The following is a 22,223-nucleotide window of genomic DNA, read 5'->3' as shown; positions in this document are numbered from 1 at the left end:
GCACTCTTCTTATTCTTCGTCATTCTCCTTACGAAAACAAACAACTTTCTTTAATTGGACACAACCTTGAAGCAATGGACACAACCTTGAAGCAAACAAAAAAGAAATCAATGGAACATGGAGAAGCATCTGGCTCAAACCCTTGTGATGAAATTTGGTCTAAACTTGGTAATTTCCCCTTTTTCTTTTCTCTTCTTCTTCTTATTTTTTTTTTCAATTTAACATCTTAATAACAACATTTTTCTTAAAGAAAGAAAAAAGATTTAGTTTTTATATGTAATCACATTCTTGGTTTTTTGTTAAATTAAAAAAGCTTGAAACTTTATAACGTTTGTTACTGGTAATCAAATAAAGATTCATTTTAAAGTCATGGGCATTCCTTATTTGTCTTTATTTTTAGTAATTTGCAGGCCTTAATTGATTTAATTTTTTATTTCTTGAATATGCATGTTTAAAAATGATTATTGCTACTTAAAGAATGATATAATTCGATAGTGGATTGAAGTTAATTGATTGATAGGTCATTTTGCATTTTAAAAAAAAAATCAATTTATTCCTTAAAGACTATGCATTTTTGACCATTTATTGAATTAGGAGTGTGTTTTTATGTACTTTTTTATTCTAAAACTAAGTTATTTTATTTAGACAATTCACTTTTTTTCTGACTCGCATTGTAATATATTAAGCAGGATTATCGACTATGTGATATTGAGTCTTCTGAAGATAAATAATGAAGTGCATTGATCATATTATTATTTTTTTATGTGATATTGTGGAATGTGAATCGAGGAACCCTGACGGTTTATTGTGTAAAACTTCAAGTGACTATAGGTTGATTGTTATTGTTTAAATATCATGACCGCGAGATTCATGATAAAATAGTCATTTTTATTGATGCTTAGGATTGTTAAGTGATTTTATATTTCCTCTGTTATATATGTTTTCTTTTAAACAAGTCCATAGGTGCTTCTGTACATGGGTGGCTTATTTTGGCTTTAAGTTTCATAAAGTAAGTTGGAGACTTGGTATACAGTTTGATAAAATTAATGTTGCCATGTTACAGTGCCGTCAGATTCCAAATATTCAGATGTTGAATTGTGGTCAGATGAAGTGGAGATACATTCAGAGGTCAAACTCTCTTCATTCGAAAAGCAGGGATGGTGTAAAATTACAAGAAATTCAGATCTCTGCTCTGCAACATTGCAAAATAAAAGGTTCATAATTTACTAATATATTTAGCTGTTTATACATCAATTTACCCATTGAATGATTTTCTTGCTTGTTTGGCACAATATAAGAAAGAGTCTTATGATATTCATTCTATTACTGGAATCCTGTATCGTCCACCCCTAGTTCAAAGAGGAGTGGCATCAATATGGTGTTTTACATGTTCCTTGGTCACAGAAAAAGGTGTCATGTCGTAACTTACTGATGTGTAGTTATAGCACATATAACCCCCTAATGCTTTTATTTGGAAATTCTTAGATTAATATTGTGATGGTATAGCTCTTGCAACTAGTACTTAATGGATTAGTTATTAATAATAAAGGGTAAAAGAAATGAAGAAAAAAAAGTTTATCTGGGTGAATCTGACCTGGTTTGACTTTGCTAGAATTATACCTGTTTTGATCCTGTCACCTCTAGAGTTAATGTTTAGCCTATACAAGCGATTAGAGATAAAAGAGTTAAGGTTTGCCTGTTTTCAATATAAAGACCTATAAACTTACAAGTTTATGGTGCCGTATGACCAAAGATTTAACACAAATTATTTTGCCAGTATATTATGACAGTAGATGAGCCTGACAAATTGTCATGTGAATATTGTTCTTTGTATGTGCAGCTTAAATGTGATTTTTGTGGATGGGACTGATCTTCCAACTGAGGATACAATCATCATTAGATGTGGAAGTGAGATAATTCCTGGCCCTATTTTGGAAGGTATACAGTTTCCTTTGTGCTTATTACTAATGTAGTCATGTTAATATAGCTGAAAAAATGGTGGGTTGGGTAATGGGTTAAAATAGGCATATATTGCATGGGTTGGTAATAGTTCAAAGTGGGTAAATATTATATTGGTTGACCACAAATGCTTTTTCTCCTAACCTTTTAACGTTTTTCAATATCTATGCGTCAAATATAATTACAAAAGTTATTTTCAGGGTGTCTTTGGTTTCTGATAGGGTTTGGTTTAAAAAAAAAGAGGAATGGGAAAATATTAAATGTAATAGTGATTAATACATCAAAGAGAGAATATAAATCATGAGATTGGTGTGTGAGAGAGAGAAAAAGAAGTGAAAGGGTAGAGTTTACAAAAATCTACCATATAGGTTGGGTCCCGTAAAACCCATACCTTGTGGGTTCTCACGTGCTCATTAGTGCTAAACAAACAACTATCCATATCATCCCTATTCCCTTAATCCCCATTACAAAACGCACTCAATGATATTTAAATTACTAAATAAATGATTTAGGATTTTCTATGCATTAAGAATACGGTCCGGGACACATTTGACCCTTTTGGCCATTTCCACTTTTTGCTACATTTATTTTAAGTTATTTATTGGAGAAAATAGCCTCTGATTGTAAGCCTCATGATTTGCTTTGATGTTGAAAGGCTATCTGAGTTACAGATTTAAAGTGATGCCTATGAAGGAGTCTCCTAAAAAGGTCTTGAAGGTATAATTCATTTGTGTTACAAAACATCGACTAAGCTTCCGACTTTTTGTTAGTTGTAGTGTATGGTGATTAACATCTGTTTTGTGTTGTGTCTTTTAGATTTCATTAGATACCGAGCATGCAAAATGCAGCATTTGCTTAAATATTTGGCATGATGTTGTCACAGTGGCCCCCTGCCTCCACAACTTTTGGTACGTGGTCCAAATAGTTTTCTTGATGGTTTCATTTTTCTTACAGAAATATGGTTACAATCAATCCTTTGTTTTTGGTTTTCAAGTAATGGGTGCTTCTCGGAGTGGTTGAGAAGGTCACAGGAGAAACGTTCAAGTGTTCTTTGTCCCCATTGCAGATCTGTTGTACAGTTCGCGGGGAGAAACCACTTCCTCCACAATATTGAAGAGGTAACATCTGTTATAAAGGTGGTAAAAGGGGAGGTCAGGCTGAATAATCAGTCATAATAGGTTTAATTCTGATGATCCAAATCACCGTCCAAAACTTTTGAACCTTCATTTATAATAAATTTGTCAGATGTGATTACAAAAACTATATTATTACAGTGATATTCTAACTTTTAGAATAAATTGATTTAGGGCTTTTATGCCTTCTATTATATATTGTTTTATCTTTCGACCCATTTGACCTGTTTTCTTTTATGGTTAGTTGTTCCTCCCTGGATCTGTTAATGATAAAATATATACATAGTCAAACCATTCATAAGTGTATGGCTCAAAATGCTTCATCGTGTTTCAATTTGTCCGACAAATTTGTGCATGCTACTTATTCAGGGTTATTTGCAGGAAATACTGCAAATGGATTCTACTTTAAGACGTAGTGACGAAGAACTTGCCGTATTAAACTCCTATGCGTTAATAAAATCACCTCTTGTGAGTCATATCACTTGTATTCTTTATCATCATGAAAATTTTTAATCATCTAAACGATCGTTCTAATTTGCTTAAAATACTTGAACTCCGTGATTAGGTCATCAACAACGGAAAGAAGCCTGGGCGCAAGAGATCACGTTCAGTGCCAGTTGAAGATAGTAGTGGCCCAGATCTTGCATGTGCTCAATGTGGTAATACATTAGTCTGTCTAGGGACTTGTTACCTGTGTACTTTCATCAACATGAAAAGCGATATTATTTGGATAATGATTTCCCTAGTACATCACTAAAGAAATGTTTTAGAAATATGGATTGGTAATATCTATGGGGGTGTTTGGATTTGCATTCGAATTGATTATCTGATTATTTCGACTTGAACACATAAATCGTAATAATTGGTTTTTAATGCTTGGTTAAACGGAGTTTTGCTTATTACGTGAGATAATTAATTTCATTCCAGCTGCCTTACGAATGAAATTACATATTTAACCCTTCTTTTAATTCGTGTGTTATAACTCATAAGACGTCCATCATTTTCACAAACATGTCCTTTTGGTCGATAATCATTTTATTTCTTAAATAATGATAGTTTAACATGCATTTATTACAAACTATGATTAGCAGAACCAAATACCTAATACTGTCTTCTACAACCGATTCTTTTTAGCCTGCTATCTTCTTCTAGTTAGGACTTGGGCGCCCTCATCAACTGAGTCAATGACATAGGGGAGGTATTGCAATATTACATGATCATTTACGAAACAAACATCCAGACACCCCTGATGTCAATCTCGATACTTTCCAAACTATAAAATTACCCCTGGTGTCATTGATCATTATTACTTAAAATTGAATGATTGATTTTCTTCAGTTCCTTTCAACTGATTCTACAAGTAACACTCAGGTACAGAGTATGGTGGGTTTCAATGCAACCAAAGCACGGTGCATCTGCAATGTCATGCATGTGGAGGAATGATGCCATCTAGAACCAATATACGTGTAGCACAACACTGTAAGTGGTCAATATACTCGTAGAGTCATGGACTTGGATAATATTGAACGGCTGCATATATGATTATATAAAGTAGCTGATGGGTTCTAATAGTATGTATAAATTATACATGAATATGGGTTGGGTAACTGGTCAAAACGCGTACATTTGTTGGATGAGTGGGTCTAGCGTGGTTGACCCCCCAACATTTTTTTGTCCAATTCTGTTTAATTTCTTAAAAGATGTTATCAAGTTGATTATTATTCATGTATTTAAATTACACAATTTAGGAGGAATTTTTCTGTGTTTTCTAAGTCGTTTGACTATTTCCTTCTTTTTTAGCCAGAGTTTCTTGTTTTCCTAATCTCACACGTGAGAAAATAGAGTATAATGTGAATTACATAATTTCTGACCGTGGTCGAAAAATAGTTCAACTTTATCTTCACATTGACAGGTTTGGGGTGTGATCGAGCATTTTGTGGTGCTTATTGGCATTCTCAGCAGGTTACACGAAGTAACTCTTTTCATATGTGTGCTCCTGAAACTTTCAAACCAGTAAGCTATTCATATTATCCCATTAGTTGCTCTTCAGAAAGTATATTGTAAATATGCTCATGCATATTCTTTAAATATATGATGACTGGGAGCTTTTTTTATGTAACCTCTTGTTTTTAGGTGAACAGTGTTTGTGATTAAATCTGAAAATACTTGACAGATTGCAGAACGAGCTATTACAAGAATTCCTTTTCTGGCACATGAAAGGAACCGACATGAACAAGATGTATGAATTAATTTTCTTTTTCACCTTCTTTAATGCCTGATGTGACAATAAATATCTCCACTTTCCAGATCACTGAAAGATGTATACGGCAGATGGGGAAAACACTGCAGGTTGTTGTCTCGGAATGGATCGCAAAACTGAATAATCGAGAAATAGGTAAAACTGTCAGTAGTCTAGTTTAAAGTCTGAAAATGGGTCCTTGATGCAATGTCGTGTAACATTTTAAGTTTTGAGGTCAAACTAGTCACCTTCAAGTTCAGAACCAATATGGATTATGTCAGTAGCACCAACTCGGTGCTAACATTTTTCCAATTTGTCGGCTTTTACACAAGGTTTACTGTATCCTTTTAGTAGTTTCTAGTAGTGTATAAGGATCTGGAGTGTAAGTCAGTTGGAATTAGACTATCTGACCTTGAAATTTTAACAATGCCTGTTTCTAGTGGCAATTGTTATAAGGTTTACTCGAAGGTAGTAAAATCGAGAGGTTGGGTAATGGTCAAATAGATGGGTTATGAGTATTTTTCTTGAAATGAGTTGGGTTGGGTTTGCAACACTTTCTATCCAAAAACTTTATGTTTTTCATGAATAACACTGTTATGCCGAATGTGATTACAAAAATAGTAATATTATTTCCCTATAAGTGACAATTTTAAGCCACTTAATCATGAATGCATCATATCGGGTACACGCTGTAGTTTTTGGAAATTTCTTGTAGTTTTATGCATTTGATTATGGAAACCCAATCATTGAACTCAAATAAATGTGCCTTTGAAAGTTCTTGAAGTTTTACATCCGTTTGTAATTTCTTTGTACCAAATAAAAGGGACCTACAGAAGGAAAAAAACGAATGCCCTTTGGTGTTAAACACTAACAAGTTCTGTCAATCAGCAAGTAAAATGTTTTATATGTCCTTAGTGTTATCTAAATGTTTGAACACTGCAGATCGTACAAGGATGCCATTGAATCACTCGGATATGATTACACCTGGAACGCATCTTTGCAAGTATGCTTTACTAACTCGCAGAGTAGATTAATATCTTAAAGCTCTTGGTTTTTTAGAGCGACAAGATTCTGATATTTTAAACTGCCTGGGTACTTTTTTTGTGCAGTGATTGCTTTGATAAACTAGTATCGTTCCTCTTGTACTGGTTCCGGATCAGCCTACCAAAATATGTATGTATATTGAAACATTGTTTCTGGTTCATGATATTGTAATTTTACACACATAATTTTCGTTGTGATGTCAAGCCGCTAATTGACATGTAGCATAGTGGTTCATAGCATTTTCTTAAGAATAATGTGTAGTTGTGAACCATGTAGTACGGTATCCTGAGTTATTTTCTAATGTTTAGTTTTATCGTTGTAGCATCTACCTGCGGACGCGGCACAAAGAGAAGATTGTTGGTATGGATACACGTGTCGAACACAACACCATAGTGAAGATCATGCTCGTAAAAGAAATCATGTTTGTCGTCCAACTAGGGGTAGTATTGGAAATTAGTTGTAATTCGAAATTGGTGGCAGTTATTTTCCTGTGTTAGTTAAAAACTTTGATATTTGCAATGGTACATGTGTTTTGTGACTCTTTAGGTTGACATTCTTTTGAATTATGTAAGTCTTTTTTTTGAAAGGTGAATTTTGCTTGAGAACTTCGTGTCATGATTCGACAACGGGAGGTGTAACATACGTTGTCTTAACCGGGTCCGCGTTAGAGAGCTCCCTCGAAGTAGAAATGTCTATTTCAAATACCCGATGGGGAAAACCCCCCTACTAATCCGCCCGAAGGTACGACGATCAATAAGGGTAAACTCTGCCTTTTCAGACTTGAACCTGGGTATAACCAAGCCAAGCCTTCATAGAAAGACTTCTTATGTACTTCACAGGTCTTGAACCCAAGACCTCCTGCTTGTAAAGCAGGCGCTCAACCACTTGAGCTAATTAGAAAGTACGAATTATGTAAGACTTGACATCTAGTTCATTGGCCTTTTACTTGGTGGTGAACTTTTCATTTTGTTCGGTTGAATTGGTTCAATCCATACCGAATAAGCTAAAACAATTGGATTTCGGTTTGTAAAAACTGGAACTGAACCGGTCCAATCTATTCTAAATCCAAACCAAATAAGAATTCTGTTGGATTGGTTTTACATTTTGGTTCTCCAATCTCCAGTAACATATACCCACAACAATGTTTTTGATATCTACGACAATGACTTAATTTAAACAATTGAGCAATGTGTATTAAAATGCTTGTAAATGGCAAAAACTATATGTGGCTTTATCATTTAAATATAGTCAATTTGATACAAAAATGTAAAAGATCAATACCATTAAAATGGTATTTTGACCTAACGTGTAAATCCCATCAAACCGTATAAGATTAACCTCACATTAGCGGCAAATCAAAATTTCCCGTCTTATCACAAACACACCATTTTTAACACCGTTGTGTACCTTTGACTTTATTTATGTCGAGTGAGTAATAAAGTGTAATACCACTTCCCCGGAATCACATTGTTTCTAGCTTTTCAAATGTGTCACCACCGGATGAACAAAATATCTTTAATTCGTTTACGAGTTCTTGTGAGCTTGCTGAGATTATTACACTATTCCAAAACATCCTTAGGGGGTAGTCTAGGAATGTCATAATTCATCCAAGAAGCCAACAATTGTCTAGTGTCCTCAGTATAAAACACATAAATCATATTCATACTCATATTCACCAGACCCATTAACCAGAAAGCAAGGCGTTTGGCCCATTTACTTGAACCATTTCACCTTTCGACTCAAAACCTACCCATTTTTAACCCCTTTACATGAGCCACCCTATTAGATCTTAAAAATTTAACCCAAAACCCAATCGTCAACCTACTTGATAGAATTGTCAAATAGTTTATGGGGTAGCTTCAAGTAAAGTTTTCAAACCAAATTATGGCAAGTGATATTCATATAACAGAATTTAGCCACCTACAACAAACATACAAATTATAATGCGCAGAATACAACTGAATGATGCAGGTATTGTTGTAGATATCTAATTTTTTTTGTAGCAACTCAATCGTATAAGTACTTATGAAGTCTAACATAATAGTAACTAGTAAGCAACTCAATCATGTACGAGTATAATTATTTCAACTTCAAAAAAAATCACTATTCTTATCAAATAATTCTTGCACCAATTTTATCACTTTTTAAATTTTTTTACTTAAAAGATGTGAATTATTCGTGAATGATAAAACATCTTATATATATTGTATTAACTAAGTTTTTACTTAACATCTTGATGAAAAACTCTATCAACCAGAAGAGAAAAAATCATACATACTCATAATAGATTTTTATTAAAATTGAATTTAGAATCTTAAAAAAAAAAAATATCTTATAATTATAATGGTTACAAAGGATGAAGATCTTTTAAAATTGAAAATAACTTGATTAGTAAAGTTTGGTAGATTATGATTTTTGGATGGTTATGGTTCAAAATCCATTTTTTAGTTTTGAACCATAACTTTAATTCAAATGTTAAAATTATCAACTTTTTTAAATAAAGTTTGATTTCAACTTTAGACGATCTTAATCCGATTATAACACGAAGTACTATAGTCCTTGACCATTAACTCAGTGGTTGAAGGAACATCTTCCATTCAAAAGGTTTTGTGTTTAAGCCTTTGGGTGGGCATGAGAAGTCCCTCTATTAGACTTTGGCATGGGGATATACTCAAGTTTAGGTGTAAAGGAACAAAGTTTACTCATATTAATCGTCGTACCTTTGGATGGATTAAGAGAGGTTTTCCCCTATCAGGTATTTGAAATAGACATTTCTACCTCAAGAGAGATCTTTAATGCAGACACTGTATACTAAACTTTCCGCTATCAAATTCCGACGCAAGGTTTCAAACCAAATTCATATTTTAAAAAAAAAAACACCAAGCACAGTAGTACTAAACCCAACCTAAAACGACGCCGTATGTAAAAGAAAAGGTTCTGGAACCATCTATATCTATCTATATGAATTAAACCCCCTATATCTATTTCTATCTACATCTCTAGGGTTTTGTTATCCTTTCCGTTTTCCTTGACTCTCACAGCAATCCACTTACACACACTACACACACACACAAAGGTAAACATAACTAAATCCATTTGTAATTGCTATCACTCTAACATAAAAACATTTCAATTATCTAATTCTATATTTCTGTTCTAATATTATTATTTGAATTATTGGATGTATTTAGGTTGGAAATGGCGGCTGCACAGATAACAACATCAACATGTTTTCTTCCATCTTTCGATGGTTTAAGGTTGTCTTCAACATCAACCTTAAAAGTTTCATCAGTTGCTGTGGTTTCTTCGCCTTGTAGAAGAAATTTGACCCTTAAGTCAACCCGTGGTTTGGTGGTCAAAGCTGCTACTACTGTTGCTCCTAAGGTTGATTTCTTTTGCTTTTTTTTTATTTATATTTAATTTGTTATTTCTTTTGAAATAAATGTGCATTTTTGCTGGCTAAAGTGCTAAGTTAGATGTGACATAGAGTCTTGTGTGTACACATATATATATATATATTTGTGATTGATAGTATTAGGAAATGATAATCACTGAATTAAGAGCTTGAATAGTAATAATAATTGTAAAAAAGTTGTTTTTTTTAAAATATAAAAACTGTAAAAAAGTTGCGTTTTTTGGATAAAAACTGTAAAAAGGTTGTTTCTAAGAAAGTAGCATACAAAATTACCCGTGTGTTTGTTCAACCAAGTGGATTTATTTGTAAAAGCTGTAAATTTCTCTATTTTAATCTCAAGCTTGTGAATTTATTGACTTTTATGATTCAAATTGTTGATTTTGCATAGTTTTACCGATGTTTAGGCTCTGATTTAGTTTAGTTTTATCTCATTATAGTCTTGTATTTTTTAAAGTTGTCATCATAGTGTATTGGAGTTTGGAAATCTGTGTTTTAAAAGTGATTATTCCAATTCCAAGAATCGGACAATGTGACGATGAGATAGTCATTTGATTAAAGGTAAAGATGATGAAAGTCATTTTCATATAATTTTCCCTAATTTAATTATTTGGTTCCGAAAAATTCTGATGTAAGTTCATGTTTGACTGATGGTTATTGTGACTTGGAGTTGCAATGATTGTGATTGTAGTACACCCGGTTTTGGATAGGCGTTTCTCATGGTTCTGCTATACTGTCTTTTTTGTAAATGCAGTGGCATACTAAACTTCTTTGTTCATCTTAAAAATGTTTTTTTTTCCTTTTTCTATTCTATGATTGTATGAACTGAATAGATTTGGATTAACCTGACTACAAATGAGGCAAAAGACTACCCTTTGCTTTGCAAGACCAAATTATAATCATATGCGTCGTAATTACTGAGCCTACACTCTGGTGCTTGCTTTACAATTTTCTTGATGTAATTTCCCCCCTTGGTATTCATACTGTCTTCATTTGATAACTTATAATTTCTCATTCAACATGAAACTTCTTGAGTTTCAGTCTATAAAAATTTCATTATTTTAAAATCTGGTATTCTAGCAGAAATTTTATTAACCGAGAGCCATTTTAGCGTTTTTAATTTCATTTTGTCATAACTGATTTTGTAGTGGAATCGTTCCTCTCTTTATGGTCATCTTGATTTGTACATATATCTTATCTACGTGGTTTCTGTTTCATATTGCAGTACACTTCATTGAAACCATTGGGTGATAGAGTGTTGATTAAAATCAAGGCTGCAGAAGAAAAGTCTGCTGGCGGTATACTACTACCGTCAACAGCACAGACAAAACCACAAGGGGGTGAGGTTGTTGCTGTTGGAGAGGGTAGGACAATTGGAGACAAGAAGGTGGATATTGATGTGAAGGTAACTGTTTTATTGGTGTTCAGCTGTAATATAAATGTATGTGTTGTATAGTGTCAACAGATATATTGACTGACTGCTTCCGTTCTGATTTTATTGTAGACTGGCTCTCCAGTTGTATACTCCAAGTATGCGGGAACAGAGGTTGAGTTTAATGGGTCAAACCATCTTCTTTTGAAGGAAGATGACATTGTTGGTGTTCTTGAAACAGAGGATATTAAGGATTTGAAGCCTCTTAATGATAGAGTTCTTATCAAGGTTTGTAACCCTCTAAAGTAAATAGACTATGCTTACATGTAACTTGATTTGTGGGGAAATTTAATTTTCATACTAGATACAACTAATATGGTTATGTAATGAATAAAATAACTTTGTGACCGCTTGTTTTGACCTAAATTGAGAGACTTCTGGTTGAAGGTTTGCTGAACGAGTTCCGCTGCGAACCTGTTGTTGCAAGTTGGTCACTTGGGTAGTGATATTTGTACCACTCTTTTTTATACATCTACCTTACCGTGCTTGCGATTCGCCCTAGTCCGTAAAGTAGGAAATGATGGAAAAAAGTCTTCCATATCTCTTAGTCTAGTGTTGCAATCCCGCTAAGGCCTAAGACTGATGAGTTGAGTGAAATCCTATCAGCCTTGGAAGCAGGGCCTAATCCTCCAAACTAGGACTATTCTTCCCGCTTTAAGTTATTCATATCGTACAACTGCTCAAAGCACAGTGATAGTCAAACTATCAAAGCTATGGTACAAGTATCATTGCCCCGTAATACAGATTAGTTTTTTTTTTCTTTTTCTTTTTTGAACAATCAGAATCCGTCAAAATCAGTCGCTTATTATCGGACTGCGAGCAACAAAAGCTCAAACTCTCTTATATTATGATTACTCAAAAGTTACATGATTAGCTAAAAAATGCAAATCCGAAGACACAAACTATTCAAGTGATCTAGTTGAACATGATGATATACTTTTGTATGTACCATTATTCGCCTGTTCTTTTTGTAGTAAATTATAAGTTCTCCGTTATCTTTGGGATATCAGGGTTTATTAAATTTTGCTTTTGTATAATAGGTGGAGGAAGCGGAGCAAACAACAGCTGGTGGTTTACTGCTTACACAGGCTAGCAAAGAGAAACCCTCCATTGGCACGGTGAGTAACACCCTTTACCTATGGTTGCATTGGATGATCGTTATATATTGTTGGTGGCAATGTTGAACCTAAAGGTGGACTGTTTTGGTTATGTTGCATCTCCGACGGGTAAAATGGGGAATGGGTTGAAAGTCATATAAACTACATTCCAATGCATAGAAGCCTCATTACGTTTTCTATTATATAGACTTTTAGAGTGTTTATTCCCTGTGAGAAAATAAGGCTGCAAAGTAAGGCAAAAGCCTTTCTACTGAGCAAGATCATTCATTAATTATTAATAAGGAAGCTCTTAACTTATGGCAGCTGGTCACCTCACTGCTCAGGGGACCTGCTATGACATGAGTTTTTTTTTAATGGCAAATTTAGGCTTAGCAGTGCCAGCATGCTTCTTTGTATACCCAACTTCAGTTATAGAGGAAGCCCATTATGAGAAAACCCCTTTCTCCATACTGGGAGTTTTTTGCTCACACCGACAGGAAACCCATTTAAAAGGATAACCCCTTTTGTGAAGACTTGAACTTATGACCAGATGGTTCCTAGACCTCATCAACACTACTAATGTCCAATTGAGCTATAACTCAGAACTGTTATGACATATGTTGGAGAATATATTTTAACTTGACCATTCTTAACCTGTTGCCTGATTTATCATTTACCATCTTGCCACTCTAGTATGTCGCATATGTCATGTTCTTGATAAGGATGTATTTTTTGATTTTTCAATGTGCTTGCCATGTGTTTGTGGTCTTTGGAAACACAGGTGATTGCTGTAGGACCTGGTCCTCTGAATGAGGAAGGAGTTAGAACAGGATTGCCATTGTCTCCAGGAAACACAGTTCTTTACTCCAAATATGCAGGGAACGACTTCAAAGGGCCTGATGGTTCAGAGTACATTGCTCTTCGTGCTTCTGATGTAATGGCTGTTCTTTCATAATTATTTGGCTTACAGTAAAAGTCCATGCCTTTGTTTACTGCAAAATTTGAGAAAGGATAACGTAGAATTGCGGTGTTGTAATCACGTCTTTAAAGACGACATTTTTTCAAACTTCTTTCTATAAAAGGCTATGTTTTATGCAATTATTTTATATTTCCGTTTATTTTTCCCATTATTATCTAAAACTTACATTTTGGATTCAATGCCGTTTGTGAATGTGAAACAAGATAATTGGCATGTTCCTTGCTGTTTCATAAAATACACGATGTCGACATGATATTGACATGTTTGGCTTACATCTGAACTCTGAATGAGAGGTTTAGTTCTAGTGGGTGTTTAGAAGTATATATATTTAGGTGCTTATAGTGGAACATATATGGTAAGTAGCAGATTTTCTGTAAAGTGTGATATTATGAATCTTGAGTTCATATTTTTAATTGTGCAACAGAATCTGGGTTGATAAAACTAGTGCGAACCCTAATGTTTCACCTCACTAACAAAACAGTAACGAAACACCTGTCTATAACAATAACTGAACATACATGAGAAAATGTGTCACTATGAGACTAAGGGTATGTTTGTTATGCTAGAACGGGCCAGGAATGGAAAGACATATTACATTCAATTAGAAAAATGATGTTTGTTTAAAGCCCATGAAAAGAAAGACTCATTACCTCTATAATAAAAATCTATCTTTTCTATTCAACCCATTACCCCCGTTTTTTTCCCATTCCGTGAGAGAATGAAGTGATTAAAGACCGATATACCCACAATAATCCTGAGTTTTAGGTAACCAACTAGCACGATAGTCCATTTATTTCTCATGAACAAGAATATGGACATAATTCTTCAGCAACCAAACTCACAAAATAATTATTTTAAGGTATATCTTTTTTTCTTTTATGACATTTTGCTTTTTGTTTAACATACCCTAAGATTTGCATAAAACCAAAATTTGATGTGAATGTAAAATGCACCAGCACAATTGTTAAAATCAAAACCCATACGCCATTCTATTAGAGCCCAGACGAAAACAGCTCCTTGACAAAATGCACCAAGCTAACTTTAAATCTAAGTGGAACTTCGCGCCTCAGGGATTGAATCATAATGTGAGATGATTTTTGATTATCAATCATCAAAGTTCTATGCTATCCATCTATATATCAAGCGCAAACCAACTTCACCAATTTGCGCTGTGGTTTCGCCTTTCATGCCTTCAAATCAAACAAACATGGAATACATCTTCAAGTATGTTTCTCATGCAGATCTTTTTTTAGTTTACACCCGGAACTTGAATCATTTACAGGGGGATGAAAGTCACGTGATTCATAAATAACATTATAAAGTATAGAGACGAAACTCATGTGACTCAATAACATTATATAAACAATTAATACTTTTTTTCAATGATCTACGACAAAATTACACCATTGAGCCAAAAAAAATTAAAAAGATCCGTGCTTGCTTAGATTCAAAAAGCCCACACTGAATTTAATTAAAGGATAAGTATCTTGGAATGTAACAAACTTTGAATGAATGTCTATAGTAGGAAATAACTAAAGTTGTGTGTATTGTATGTAAACAACTCGAAAATAATGTTTATTGTATGTAAGAAAATATAATCAACCAATTAAAATCAGACAAGTGGCACCTCTATATGGTTGTCACATATGTTTTCTTACATACAATAAACATTTTTTAAAGTTGTTTACATACAATACACACAACTTTAGTTATTTCCTACTATAGACATTCGTCTAAAATTTTTTACATTCCAAGATATTTATCCCTTTAATTAATGACAAACATGCTGCAAGCTAAAAACAACGTAGGTATATAATTATCAAAACTCATAAAGATACCCACAAAACTATTCAGACTTCTGGTGGGTTCAAAAGGGACTTCCATCCATACAAATTGCATACAAAAGTATAGCCTTCTAAAAAAAAAATTAAGGATCTAAAGCCTAAATCTGATAATGTGAGAATTGTTTTATTCAAAGAAGGAAGGAAGTATCATTAAATCAGGAAGATATGGTTAGGTACAAGAGCTACCAACCAAGATTTTCAAAGGACACAAAGCAGTGATCTAAAAGTGTATATGTCAGGTCAAGCAATCAATGAATCATTCAAGAATCTGCTTTTAATTGGTTGATAGTTGGAACCTAACCAAGTTTTTATTGTTTGTTAGGTAGGTATACACGTTTTAAAGCACATCAATATATGCACGGTTGGGCCACATATGTTCTTTCTAAATTACTTCTTTTTTATTTTACTGACCTTTTTTTTTTTGAACCACATTTTACTGAATGATGAACCACAAAAAATGCTTCCAAAGAAAAGGGTATTAAAGAAATGTTGTGCTATATGTGGTGCAAAATATTTGAAAGTGTTCGATGTTTCATTTTTTACGTCGTTATGCATCATAGTGGTAAATATGTTGGATCAAATTGACATGTTTTAAAAAAGCTGGATCAGATCGACATGTTTTAGCATCAATGTCATTTCTATCATTTTCTCCATAAAAAAAAAAAATATACAAAAACAAGATTAATTGACTTGCGTTGATACCTAGCTAGTTATAAGTTAGTTATACACCAAACTCATTAAGACTTAACTAAAAGCACAAAAATTGTCTTAATAGTTAATAAAATAGCTAATTTGCTAAGTACAATAACATAATTATAATACTATCATTATCTTCATCATCATCTCCATCTACTTGACAAAAAGTCAAACCTACCAAAACTAATACTATGCTCATTGTTATACAACAAACCATGATCATCACTACTAATTCTCAAATTTCCCCCACACTCATCACTAATCTTTTCTTTATACAAAGAAAACGTAGAAACCGGTGGTGCCATTTTCCCTGTTACCACCGGTTTCAGATCACGAACAATTGGCAAACCAATTGAAAGCTCGAGATCAATTTCAGGTTGTGTCACATTCATCTTCATGTTAACCATTGGTATAAACTCCTCATTCGATATTCCACTAGTAGTACTACTACTAAAATCACCACCACCACCGCTGTTTGTCGATTCTTTAACTTGCGTAGGATATTCTAGTACTACTTTTGCCTCTTCGATGGCGTTTACGACGTTTGTAGTGGTAGGCTGGTTGAGAGACAATTTTCTTTTTATATGTGTGTTCCAATAGTTCTTTATTTCGTTATCGGTTCTTCCTGGTAACTTTGATGCTATCATTGACCACCTGTAACAAAAATCAAATTCAAGTTAGACATGTTTGTATATAAACTTATTCAACCAGTGTCAAAATTTGAACATTTAAATTTGAAAAATGATAAAAAATCCTCCTAACCAAATAGCCTAATAATCTTCCTAATATATTAAGATTGTGACATGTGGTATCAACTAATTCTCTTTCATAATCTTGCCTCCTGATTTTTTCACATGTCATTATCCCATAATTAGGAAGATTATTAGGTTATTTAGTTAGAAGGATTAATCATTTCTCTTTAAATTTATCTCTTACTGCTAACTTAGAATAAATTTTTGTACTTTAGTGCCAGAATTTTAATTTTTAAATTCAGTTGGTAGATTGAAAAGAATATTTTTGTTACACTTCCAAATGGCACACATGCTTACTGACAAAACTATTCAAATATTTTTGTTGTAACAGAAACTTAAAGCATATATATTAAACACAAATACGAGTACTATAAATTATAAAATGGTCTTAATTAATGAGACCTTAATTATCACAACTTAATAACGTACCCTCCCCTAAATAAGCCCTAGCTTGGTGTAACTTAATTAAATCATTAACTTATATTAGGTGCAATTGTCAAATGACAAAATTTTAACCCTTTTGTATGTGCAACAATTTTGCAAACAACGACATTTATCCCTATGTGTTGTACCGATTGATTTAATTTTTATATTTTACTTAAAACTATCAACGGATTTCATTTTCATTGCTAATTTGGCTAAACTAGGTTTAAATTTATTTTTTTTTTAATGACAAATTTACTCTATTTTTATACTATTCCATTAAACACCAAAAAACACCAGCGCCAAAAATTGAACACTGGTTTTCGTCCAAAAGACAAGAGCCTCAACCAAGTGGGTCTAAAACCAGCTACAGCATATATATTGTATATAAAATATAAAAATAAATATGAACCAGGGTTGACGGCCTTTACCGAAAAAAATATAAAAATAAAGAAGAGGAACGTACTTGTTACCAAGAACTGCATGGAGGCTAAGAATAAGTTGATCTTCTTGAGGGGTAAAATTTCCACGTTTAAGATCAGGACGAAGGTAATTAATCCACCTTAACCTACAACTTTTACCGCAACGGTTTAAACCGGCTGATTTGGGTAAAGACCTCCAAGAACCTTCACCATGAGCATTTATGTATGTAACAAGACGGTCATCCTCTTCTTTGGTCCATGCACCTTTGTTTGTATGGTCTTTTTCACAACAAGGTGATCTCACCATCTTTTTTTTCTTTGTGTGTGAATTATAATGAAATAATGAAAATATGGAATGAAAAATGAGCAAAGTTTTTTTTTTTTAGGTTTGGTTTGGATTTGTGAAATAATAATAATGTGAGGTGAAGAGAAAATTAGAGAAAGAGAGAGAATTATAAAAAGAAAGAAACAAGGGAGATTGATGGTTAGAAAATGAGTGGGGAAATAAATAAGGAGTTTGGTGGGGAGGGGAAGAGAGAAAGAGAAAGAGTGGTTGTAATTGGAGTTAGTGCTGGATTTGGTAGGTACATCTCTACCCTACTTTCCATCTTCCTCTTTTTATTTTATTTATTACTCACTAGCTAACTTTGCTTAAATGTGTTTTTTCACCGTTTTATTATTTATCTCAACATATACTACTACTAATTTTGTATATATATATATATTTTTATTACGTTTTCAAGTTTTTCACTCATATACATACAAAAGGGTAATTGACCACCTCTCTGACAACTGATGTACTGTAATGAGTTGGGTTAAATTCGCAATATTTTTATTTTCAAATGATACATAGATTAGATCATCAAGCCAAATGTACACACAAGTTTGTTAAAGTAGTACTATTTATTTTTGTTTATAGATGTTTTTTTTTCACATGACTTAAAACTTTACTATCTTAATATAAATTATTAATATCTTTATTACAATTATTAAGTTTTTTTATAAGACTTCGACGTTATCTTTTTAGACAACATATTCACCTTATTGAAATCACATTTTAAATAATGAGACTCCCGGTTATTTACTATTTTGCCATTTGGAAGCTTTTGTTCTAGAAGTTCTCAACCACTCCACTCTATATATCTAGTTTAGTCAAATAATGTGTAATTTATGAACCTTTTTAGTTATTTGTTATTGTCGACTAAAGCTTTTATTTCAACTTAGTTGCATCGTATTACATAATTTTTATAGGATACGAGCATTGTACCCGCAAAATGTGACGGCGAGTCGGTGATGACGGTGGTGTGATGTTGGTGACGGTAGTGATGACATAAATTGGTGTAGAAATAGCCTTTTAAAATCAAACGATTATAGTTGAAATGAGTTTTCTATTTTTAAGGTACATATTGAGTCTATAATTTAAACTGATTAGCGATGGTATGGAAGAGAAGCCACCATACATTAAACTATACAAAATCTAAAACCATATCACTATGACCCTAGACAATAGGATTCCCCAAGATTAGCATGCATTGCAAATTACAATTACGTGTGCACCCGTTATTGTAATTTACTTTGCATGGTCACCCTAGTTCTTCCCATTCTCGAATATGTATTTTCATGTGTGAAGTGTTATCTACGTTAAGGACACCAGATCATTAAGTCACTACAGAGTTGTAATGTGTCACTAAAGAGAGCAGTTGAGAAGGTATCCACTTTTCCTAGTTTGTACTCGAGAGGTAAATTAAGCCTTAATCATAATTTAAAGAACCAAACAAAAAAGCTTCCTTCCGACTTATGTATGCTCCACTTCTAGTTTCCTAATGTCGTGTTAGGTGATGTGTTCACCTTCAATATCTAACCTCGCTGAGACGGAAGCTAAAAACAACTAAGGTGATTATAGGTATAAATATTAGGCTTTCTCATAATTACCACAACCCCCAGAGAAGTAGTGTCAAACAAGCTAAATCTAGTAATGTAGGATTTACTAGTGATCATGGGTTCATAATGAATGTATTACTATTACATGAGTAACGATAAGCATATACAAGCACCTTGTTCACATAACAAAACACATATTGGTCACAAAAAAGTGAAACAGCTCATGAATGATTATACATATATATGATGCACACATAGTCCCTATTATACATGCTATATGTGGGAACTTAGGTTATAGTCTAGGTCAAACCACCTAATTCTCTATAACCAAGGCTCTGATACCATTTTGTCACACCCCACCTTAGGCGGAATCGTAGGATATGACGAAAAGATATAGCAATGGCACATGGAATTTCTAATAGAGTTATACTAAATGAAATCCAAAAAAATGTAATTCCCACAAGCGAGATAAGGCTAGGCAACACGCCTCAAATAGCAAAAGATATAACAAATAGCAAATAGAGTTCAATGATTAAATGCAACTAAGAGTCCATGAAGGATCTCTTTATTAGTCTTCCTAAAGTTCTTATGCTCAATCTCCCTAAGCATTGTTATTACCTGAAAATGAATGCTCGAAAATGTCAACATAACGTTGGTGAGTTCGTAGGTTTAAAGGAATACAATGAATTTGCTGTGCATGATATATCAAGTTTGGACAATAGTGTAAATATAAACATGTAGTAGCATACTAAATAATGATCAATGCCATCATAGTTATCCAACAACACAATCCCCATCACTCCTGCCAACAACTCAATCATGCTTTAAATACCAACAATTACTAGCTGGAGTATAAAGTTAGTCGATAGTTTTCCAATAGTCTTCAATAGATATCAAAAGACATCTATTGCATCAAAGAAATCAATACAAGCAAGCTAACATACACATTTCATAATTACACGTATTTGTCCATGAAAACAAACAAATTTTGGCACAGCTAGTAAAAAAATGAAAAGTGTTTTGAGCATCATTTTCTCCCAAAGAAATAATATAAAAAGGGGCCACAAAACTCACTTCAATAAGCAAACAGTTGTGCAAAGTCCAAAAAGGTCACTAGAATCTACACAACATATATATGAACAAGTTACAATTATGGACATGGTCAAGAACCATCCATTGTAACCCGTATTTGATGATATACATATATGGCTACTTTCAAAATATTCACAACTGATTTGTCATGTATTATTAAGTTACAAGTCACATAACTTAATATAGTGTATTTGTTTTAATGATATACCATTGGTTTCTACAAGTTCATATTCACTGAAATTTTATTAGGATGAAATGACCAATTCAAGTTTTCAAATCTTAACTACTGTAACCTTAGAGTGTTATAAACTTACATGAATTTTTACTTAATTTATTTCGCACGTTAACTATTTTTAAAAAATTCCATAATCACAGACTAGTCAGAAAATTCACTGTTTGCACGCAGAAAAGTTTTATAAAAGTTAAGGGTCTTCGAAGCTTCAAAAAAAATCCAAATTTTTACTGTACACTCTTAACATCTTAAAAATATCTCTAAAAAAAAATAACCTGCCAGTTCGTAAAATCGACCAAGATATGACTATTTGAATTTGACCTAAATCTGTTCGGAAAACTCAGCTTTGCACAGTTTTGTTATAAAATTCGTTTGATAACCTTAAACTTCATATTTTTACACGAAACCAATTCCACCAGAAAGTAGACTTCCTGAATTTAATTTTAGACACCAAAAACGTGACTTAACCATCTTCCATGACCAAGATACGACCTTTCAAAGTTAACAAACCAAATCTGTCCAGATTCTGAAATAACTCAAACTTAGTGTTTTAAAGACTACTACAACTAATATACATATATAAACTTTCAAATCTTTCCAACACCTATTTACATCTGTTATTATGATTTCTATGCCTTCATAATTGAATTTCTTTAATTACATTAATTATTATGCTAAAATAAATACGTAAACTTTTAACATTAATATGATTTATACTTCAAGCTTTTGATTTAACCCTAAAAAAGACTTTCATTAATTATTATAAATTTTGCCATAATATATATTCATCAAAAAGGTTACTTAAAATAAAAGATCAATAAATATAAAGATAAATTTATATATGAATAGAAAAGATAAGTAATTTACCCCAAGGTTGATGATCACTCCTTAGACACCTTAGTAATATAAAATATAATCTTATAAGGATTTTATTATAAATTATATTTTGATCTCAAAAAAAAAAATATCAATAACCTTACCAACAATTTATTTTATCAAAGTTGATGATCAAAAGTTGACTCTTGGTGGTGATGGATCGAATGGCATGTTTAAGGGTTTTTTTTTTTTTTTTTTTTTTCCGTAAGACTAAGTTGGACAAAAAGGGTTTTCTTCTTTATATATATATATATATATATATATTTGATGCTCACTTTATGTAAGTGTTTATCAACAATTAGGATTTGATGGATTTCTTTCTTGTTAACATAAATTTAACTTTGGATGGGATAATGCCTTCTCGGCTGACTAGCTAGGAAGATATCCCCATCTCAAATTCAAATTCTACTTTTGTTATAAAAATTTTATTTAATTAAATTTGGCTATTTCATTAATTTTCTTAATCATTATGTTAGAAAATAGAGTGACTAAATCCTAAGCTATTAGAATTTAAGTAATAAGAGTCAAATATTGGAATGATCATAACATTCTCTACGCTTGTTATACTATGTAGGCACATTGACTAGTTAATAAATTATAAATTCCAATGAGAGAATACTATAAACTATCAGTTTTGGTGACGGGTGTCACAAGATATAAGTGGTAAACAAGATTAAATATATATTATTTAGAAATCTCTTGGCAGAAAA

The 22,223-nt window shown here is 32.8% G+C and overlaps 3 protein-coding genes across 4 annotated transcripts; 2 read left to right on the top strand and 1 right to left on the bottom strand.

Moving 5' to 3' along the window:
• LOC122582579 (E3 ubiquitin-protein ligase CHFR) lies at positions 1 to 6,980 on the top strand. 2 transcript variants are annotated; one of them, XM_043754992.1, is made up of 15 exons: positions 1 to 168; positions 1,064 to 1,214; positions 1,841 to 1,938; positions 2,615 to 2,676; positions 2,776 to 2,867; positions 2,954 to 3,077; positions 3,474 to 3,560; positions 3,658 to 3,751; positions 4,464 to 4,571; positions 5,005 to 5,105; positions 5,266 to 5,331; positions 5,424 to 5,487; positions 6,274 to 6,334; positions 6,441 to 6,504; positions 6,698 to 6,980. In XM_043754992.1, exons 1-15 carry the CDS (start codon positions 75 to 77, stop codon positions 6,830 to 6,832), a joined length of 1,401 nt encoding a protein of 466 aa, XP_043610927.1. In that variant the 5' UTR covers positions 1 to 74; the 3' UTR covers positions 6,833 to 6,980. The 2 variants fall into 2 exon arrangements, with proteins under 2 accessions (XP_043610927.1, XP_043610925.1); XM_043754990.1 differs by having other exon boundaries at positions 5,400 to 5,487.
• A 2,364-nt stretch (positions 6,981 to 9,344) lies between these two features.
• Positions 9,345 to 13,414, top strand: LOC122581805 (20 kDa chaperonin, chloroplastic). The gene is made up of 6 exons (XM_043754088.1): positions 9,345 to 9,451; positions 9,567 to 9,759; positions 11,013 to 11,192; positions 11,292 to 11,447; positions 12,260 to 12,337; positions 13,098 to 13,414. Exons 2-6 carry the CDS (start codon positions 9,574 to 9,576, stop codon positions 13,269 to 13,271), a joined length of 774 nt encoding a protein of 257 aa, XP_043610023.1. The 5' UTR covers positions 9,345 to 9,451; positions 9,567 to 9,573; the 3' UTR covers positions 13,272 to 13,414.
• Positions 13,415 to 15,888: 2,474 nt separating this feature from the next.
• Positions 15,889 to 17,812, bottom strand: LOC122581771 (transcription factor MYB8-like). The gene is made up of 2 exons (XM_043754047.1): positions 17,477 to 17,812; positions 15,889 to 16,489 (listed from the first exon to the last, which is right to left on the bottom strand). Exons 1-2 carry the CDS (start codon positions 17,737 to 17,739, stop codon positions 15,979 to 15,981), a joined length of 774 nt encoding a protein of 257 aa, XP_043609982.1. The 5' UTR covers positions 17,740 to 17,812; the 3' UTR covers positions 15,889 to 15,978.
• Between the last annotated feature and the right edge of the window lie 4,411 nt (positions 17,813 to 22,223).

This window comes from Erigeron canadensis, chromosome 9 (genome assembly GCF_010389155.1).
Source record: "Erigeron canadensis isolate Cc75 chromosome 9, C_canadensis_v1, whole genome shotgun sequence".
In the NCBI taxonomy this organism is placed as follows: domain Eukaryota; kingdom Viridiplantae; phylum Streptophyta; class Magnoliopsida; order Asterales; family Asteraceae; genus Erigeron; species Erigeron canadensis.
The sequence above is the reverse complement of the archived record's forward strand: the minus strand, read 5'-3'. Positions and strand labels throughout refer to the sequence as shown.

What these genes read in the sequence shown, in the direction of transcription:
- LOC122581771 (XM_043754047.1), bottom strand. Translation starts at nt 17,739, where the DNA reads ATGGTGAGATCACCTTGTTGTGAAAAAGACCATACAAACAAAGGTGCA. An exon ending in CATGCAGTTCTTGGTAACAA is followed by an intron (nt 16,490 to 17,476) that starts GTACGTTCCTCT and finishes TTTTTGTTACAG; the next exon opens with GTGGTCAATGATAGCATCAA.
- LOC122581805 (XM_043754088.1), top strand. Translation starts at nt 9,574, where the DNA reads ATGGCGGCTGCACAGATAACAACATCAACATGTTTTCTTCCATCTTTC. An exon ending in CTACTACTGTTGCTCCTAAG is followed by an intron (nt 9,760 to 11,012) that starts GTTGATTTCTTT and finishes TTCATATTGCAG; the next exon opens with TACACTTCATTGAAACCATT. An exon ending in ATGATAGAGTTCTTATCAAG is followed by an intron (nt 11,448 to 12,259) that starts GTTTGTAACCCT and finishes TTTGTATAATAG; the next exon opens with GTGGAGGAAGCGGAGCAAAC.
- LOC122582579 (XM_043754990.1), top strand. Translation starts at nt 75, where the DNA reads ATGGACACAACCTTGAAGCAAACAAAAAAGAAATCAATGGAACATGGA. An exon ending in CTCCTGAAACTTTCAAACCA is followed by an intron (nt 5,106 to 5,265) that starts GTAAGCTATTCA and finishes AATACTTGACAG; the next exon opens with ATTGCAGAACGAGCTATTAC. An exon ending in ACTGAATAATCGAGAAATAG is followed by an intron (nt 5,488 to 6,273) that starts GTAAAACTGTCA and finishes TGAACACTGCAG; the next exon opens with ATCGTACAAGGATGCCATTG.